This window comes from Artibeus jamaicensis, unplaced genomic scaffold, assembly GCF_021234435.1.
Source record: "Artibeus jamaicensis isolate MK-2021 breed Jamaican fruit bat unplaced genomic scaffold, CSHL_Jam_final contig_601, whole genome shotgun sequence".
Taxonomy (NCBI): domain Eukaryota; kingdom Metazoa; phylum Chordata; class Mammalia; order Chiroptera; family Phyllostomidae; genus Artibeus; species Artibeus jamaicensis.
Genome location: NW_026521902.1, coordinates 958,182 through 964,181, shown reverse-complemented (window position 1 = coordinate 964,181; position 6,000 = coordinate 958,182). Strand labels below are relative to the sequence as shown.

General features: G+C 39.0%; 1 protein-coding gene across 1 annotated transcript in view; it reads right to left on the bottom strand.

The window, feature by feature from the left end:
- Positions 1-2,194: 2,194 nt before the first annotated feature.
- Positions 2,195-6,000, bottom strand: part of LOC119061200 (tubulin-specific chaperone cofactor E-like protein) — a 208,600-nt gene continuing 204,794 nt past the window's right edge. Inside the window, exons 29-32 of the mRNA XM_053670667.1 lie at positions 5,096-5,258; positions 3,914-4,001; positions 3,507-3,623; positions 2,195-2,910 (exon numbers count right to left, since the gene is read on the bottom strand). Coding sequence (XP_053526642.1) covers positions 2,810-2,910; positions 3,507-3,623; positions 3,914-4,001; positions 5,096-5,258 — 469 coding nt within the window. The 3' untranslated portion in view covers positions 2,195-2,809. The remainder of the gene's footprint in view (positions 2,911-3,506; positions 3,624-3,913; positions 4,002-5,095; positions 5,259-6,000) is intronic.

The following is a 6,000-nucleotide window of genomic DNA, read 5'->3' as shown; positions in this document are numbered from 1 at the left end:
TTCAGTAGAGAGGGGGAAGGGAGTAATAGGTGGGAAAAGGTACAGGGAGGAAGAAGTATAATTCATAGGCATAAAATAGACAGGCAGAGATTTAAAAAATGGTATAGGAAACTCATATGTACAACCCATGGACATTAACTAAGGCGGGGGGATGCTGGAAAGTTGTAGAGGCAGGGTGTAGGGGGAATATAGAGGGAAAAATTGGGACAACTGTAATAGCATAATCAATAAAAAGTACTTGAAAAAAGAAACCTGAAACACTAATTTGAAAGAATATCTGCACTCCTATATTCATGACAGCATTATTTATTATAGCAAAGATCTGGAAGCAGCCCAACTGCCCATGTTGCTTTGCCACAGCATGGAAGGCCCTGGAAAGCAGTGTGCTAAGTTAAATAAGCCAGTCAGAGAAAGACAAATACCACCTGATTTCACTTACATGCAGAATCTAATGAACAAAATAATCAAACAAAATAGAAATGGATCCATAGATACAGAGAACAGAGTGACAGCTGTTGAGGGGAGGAGGGTTGAGGGCTCAGTTAAAAAGGTGAAGAGATTAAATTAAAAAAAAAAACTTACAGACTCAGACAACAATATGGTGATTACCAGAGGGAAAGGGGATAGAGGGGGCGGGAGGTTGAAAAGGGTAAAAGGAGGATTAATGGTGATAGAAGGAGACTTGAATTTGGATGGTGAACACACAATACATTATACACATGACACATTACAAAATTGTACATCTGAAACCTATGTATCCCAAGTTTTCTATAAAAAATTTAAAAAGTCAATTTCAAGGATAAAAACTGAAAAGCACACAAACACATAGAGGCTAAACAACATGCTAATAAACAACAAATGGGTTAACAATGAGATTATAGAAGAAATCAAAAAAATACCTTAAGATAAATGAAAATAGAACAACTGAAATCTATGGCAAAAAGCAAACACAATACAGGACAACCTCAAGAAACAAGAAAAATTTCAAACAAAAAAATTTGACGATATGCCTAAAGGAACTAGAAAAAGAATGAAAACAAAGTCCAAAGGGAGTAGAATTAGAAAACAATAAATATCAGAGCTAAAGTATGTTTAAAAGTCTATAAAATAAAAAAATCAATAAAGCTGAGCTGGTTCTTTGATTATATACAAATTAATAAACCTTTCACTAGACTCATCAAGAAAACAAAGAGAGGACCCAAACACATACAATCAAATATGAATAAGGGAGAAATCACAAGGGGCATGACAGAAACATGAAAGATTATAAGAAACTACTACAATTAAATACCAGCCTACTGGACAATCTGGAAGAAATGGATAAATTTCTAGAAGCATAAAATTTCCAATATTGAATCAGAAAGAAACAGAAAATCTGGACATTGATGATTATCAACAAAAATTAAATCGGTACAAAAAAAAACCTCACACAAATGCCTTGGATGAGTTGGCTTCACGGGTGAATTTTCCCAATCATTCAAAGATAAATTACCACCTACTGTTTTCAAACTATTTCCAAAGTAAAGTCAAGAGAATGGAAGGCACTCAAGCTTATTTTATGAAGCCAGCATTACCTTGATTCCCAAACCAGACAGAGACTTTACCAAAAAAAATTATAGGCCAGTATCTCTGTTGAACATTAGTGCCCTCTCAATAAAATATTAGCAACTGAATTCAGCAATATGTAAAAAAAGATCATATACCATGATCAGGTGAGGTTTATTTCTGGGATGCAAGGTTGGTTCAGTATCTGCAAATCGATTAATATTACAAAACAAAGTGAAGGATAAAAAATAATTATATCAATAAATGCAGAAAAAGCATTTGACAAAATCCAGCACCCATTTATGATAAAAAACCTTTGTTTTGTTTAATAGAGGGACCATACTTCAACCTAATAAAGGACATATTTAAGGAACCCACAGCTAACATCATAGTCATTGGGGAAAAGCTGAGAGTGTTTTGTTTTGTTTTCTAAATCCAGGACAAGAATGTTCAGCAGTGTTCAATGGGACCTGGTCCCGTTGTGGCTGCTCCTGCTTCCTTTCTTAAATCAGAGCATGCTGTTTAGTGTGCAGGTCTTAATATAAGTAAGAATGATTTCAGCCATCAAGTAATAAGAATACTTGAACAAAAAGTTTATTTAAGCATAAAACACATTATAATTATTTGGTTGATTTGTAAAGGAGAAGGATTTGGGTCTGAGGGGAAGGGATGGGGGTGGGGATCTCAAGGTATGCAAACAATATACTCAGTGACCAAGCTGCCATGGCAAGGTTGAAGGACATGAGGGTAGGGAAGGAGTTCACCATGAAGAGAAGGGAGCAACACATGCATATCATAGGTCAGACACTCCAAACTTTCAAGAACTTCCTGAGAGGGAGTGAAACCTCTCAGCCATTGCTTCTCTGTTGTCCCACAGGTCCCCTCTTTGTAAAACTATGATCCAGAAACAGCACTGGTTGACAGACTTCTCTGATCAGATTTCCAGTCAGACTTTTCTAACTAGATTTTTTTTCTTGTACTAGTTATTTATGTGAATCAAAATTTCTAGTGACAGCTGTTTGAAAATTTTAGGCAAGAGATGTACTTTCCACAACTGGTTTTAGAAGCACTGCTGTGTCCTTTGAAAGAGGAGCATGTAATTCCACTCATTTCCAGATCTCTGACCATGTGAGGCAGGTGGCATTGTGCTGACCAGTGGCATCTGGTCACCTTCAAATGGGTTTTGACTTAAGGGCACACACTGTTTATCCTACAGGGAGTTGAAAAGTAAATTACAGTACTTTGTATAGTAACCTTGAGTGAATTATGAGGTCATGACTGATTTATACACAAAATGCCACAATGAAATCTGGGTCATGATGAGAAGGAGTGTCCAAACTTGAAGTTCAGTGGAAGAATTAGAGGCTGTGAACAGAAAGGAACATAGTAAGTCCTGTGGTGAAACATACCTGCTTGATATAGGTCAGATCTTTTTTTCAGTTCTCAAGTAAGTGAAGAAGATTACATTGCCAAAAAGCCACTTTGTCCAAACAGCTGCAAAGAAGCAGAATTAACCCAACCGCTGGAAGACCCCCGCTAGCTAACCCCAGTGGGCACCAGGGAAACCATGAGCTAAGGCTACCGCAGGAAATCTTGTTTGTTGAATCAATCATCGCAATTCCAACTACAGCCCAAGTAGACTTGGCAGCCATATTTAAGGCCAATATTTGGTCTTAAGTAGTTGGACAACTTATTTTTTTTAATCACCTGCATCATTTAGATAAAACAGCAGGGACACAAAGGTTAAAAAAAACCCAGAATGGTACTAAAATTTCTTGGGTTTAAATTTTCTTAATTAAATTTTTTTTATTTTTAAATTTTCTTAATTTCTCGATTTTTCTTAATTTCTGGATTTTTATAGGTTAGCAACTGAATGATTGGACCTCAGCTATGAATCCCCCCTCAGGGTGGAGGAATCCTTGTGCCCTGGCACCTGCCCTGGGTGGGAGGTGTGCGTCTACCTCTGCAGCTCTTGCCATCCTCCTGCAGCGTTCCTGTCACACAGCTACACAGAGGCCCATCCACCCGGCTTGTGCAAATCTGCTCACACCCTCCGTTGTCCTCACACCAGTCCAGCCCTAAAAAAGAGCAGTGAGTCAAAGTAACTGTGGACAGTTAAAACTCTTCGACTCATATCAAAGGACAAGGCTGGAAAGAGAGGAGAGAAAAAAAGAGAAGCCTGGTGTGACTGTGAGTTTTTGAGAGGCAAGAAAAAGATGTCATGGGAGTAGACTGTCTTCTCAAACTTGTATCTTCAACCTCTTCATTCACCAGGTTCACATTATAGGTGAAACACAGTCAAGAGTTTTCCCAAGCCTTCAAATCCACTGTTTTAATAATTTATAGTGTGTTTATGAAACATACATACTTTTTCTCCTAATAGGTCCCACTGAAATGATCTGTTCTTTAGGTTCTTTTGCATAATCTGTGGCAATCCTGGAATTTTGTGGGCAATTCTGAAAGACAGAACACCAGTGGGAAAATTTCACAAAATTAAGCTGATATCTTCTTTAAAACCTTGTTGTCACCTTCAAAGAAGCAGTGGTTCCAGCCTCCATCTCTATCACTATTCCGATTAATTAGAACCATTGCTTTGTTGACCACTGAGCTCACTGGGACTCTAGGCTTTACGTTGAAGAGAATTAAATATATTCTCCATACCAGCATTAGATTCAAAGAGGCTGCCTTCCTGGGAACCATCAGGCAACAATGCGTGCAGCAGCATGTATATATAGCTCTGCCTATAATTCACATCTCAATTTTGCAAACATGGGTTAGGTAGAAAGCTGGAATGTTAAAAGTTAGGGATCAGTGCAATAAAATCTTAGTGTTATTAACCCTGTGTGGTGGGGATGTACCCCTGGCACGGAAGAGAGGAGAGATTTGTCACCTCACCCCACCAGCCCCTCCAGAGGCTCAGGCCCTGGTATGGCTCCAAATGAGCTATAGAACAATTCCTGCCCAAAAAACATCCTAGGCCCAGGAGTTTGCTTCCATAGTGGAGTGGAGTTTGGCACTGTTCACTTCAGATTAAGAGGCCCGTCTCCTTGAGATGCTAGTGCAAAGTTCTCAGATGGGCCTCTTTTGCTTCCCAGGGGACAACTAACAATGTCAGGAGACATTTTTAGGTGTTGGAACCTGGAGGGAGGCTCGGTACTACTGGCATCTAGTGAGCAGAGTCCAGGGAGGCTATTAAATGTTGTACAATGCACAGGACAGTCCCCATATAAAGAATGATTTGATCCAAAATGTCAATAATCCTGAGGTTTGAGAAAACCTAATCTAGTGTTACACCAGTGACAAATTGGCATTTTAGAAATAGAGGAGTAAGTGGACATCATTCCACTATGTTCTCTCTCTTATTGTCCCACCAAAGATGACTGCTGCTTTTAAGCATCTGAGGAAGATTCCAATTCAGCCATTTCCAGGTGCTGTGAGACCTAGAGAACTCTACAGCCACACAGATCCTGACACTGGTAATTCCCATCCTGGGGAAGCCGGGGCAGCAAGAAAATATTGCTGAGCATTTACTTTTCACATTCTCACTTACTATTTTACAGGAGTACTTTTCTGAGTCACAGAGTGATACTGCACAGTGAAGATGAACTTCATCATAATCCCCAATGAACTTGAAGACTGTGACGTGAAAGCGACAGGTCAGGGAGACACCATTCTCCTCGATGCCAATAGTGTTATCTTTAATGTTCTGACACCTATTCAGAAAAAAAAAATCTTTGCTTCTTACTTTCACATTTTATATAAAACCACTGTACATGGTAAAAGGACCTTTGCATTTGAAAGTGATTTCTGGACTGTGTGGGTTTGTCATTTATTACCACTCCCTTATATGTACATAGTTTATCTTTTTTAACTTTTTGTATTGTTGTTAACACTATTAAAGATGTCCCCCATCTTCCCTCTAGTTTGTTTTAAAAGCATCAAAGAGCACCTCCAATTAGTGCCCTAACTGCAACTGAAATCACAGTGACTAAGAGGACAGAACTCAATTTCCCTAAGCTTCAGTTTTTTAATTAAAAATTCTGTTCCCTCATAATGCTGTGTATTACAGATACCAATTTAACAAATGAAAGAAGATTACTTCTGTGCTTTTTTCAGTTAATTATCAGTTTGGAGAGGATCCCATGATTCAAATCCTATGGGAAGTCTTCCCATATGTTGAGCTAGGCATGGGCTGGAGGAAAAAAGCAGTCAAGGATGAGCTGAAGAATTGTCTTGAAATGGCAGCCTCTTCTCTCAGTTCCTCCTCTTCCTTGTGGCAGTGAGCCAACAAGCAATGATAGCTACAGACCTCCCAGGTACAGATGTCTTGCCTCTACTACTTAGAGGTCCCCAGATGTACCAATCTTTTATGCCCCAGGGTCTTTTGACATAATGTTCCCCTCTACTCAGAAGTCTTTCTGCAGTTCTTCACATGCATGACTCTTGCTCTTTTTC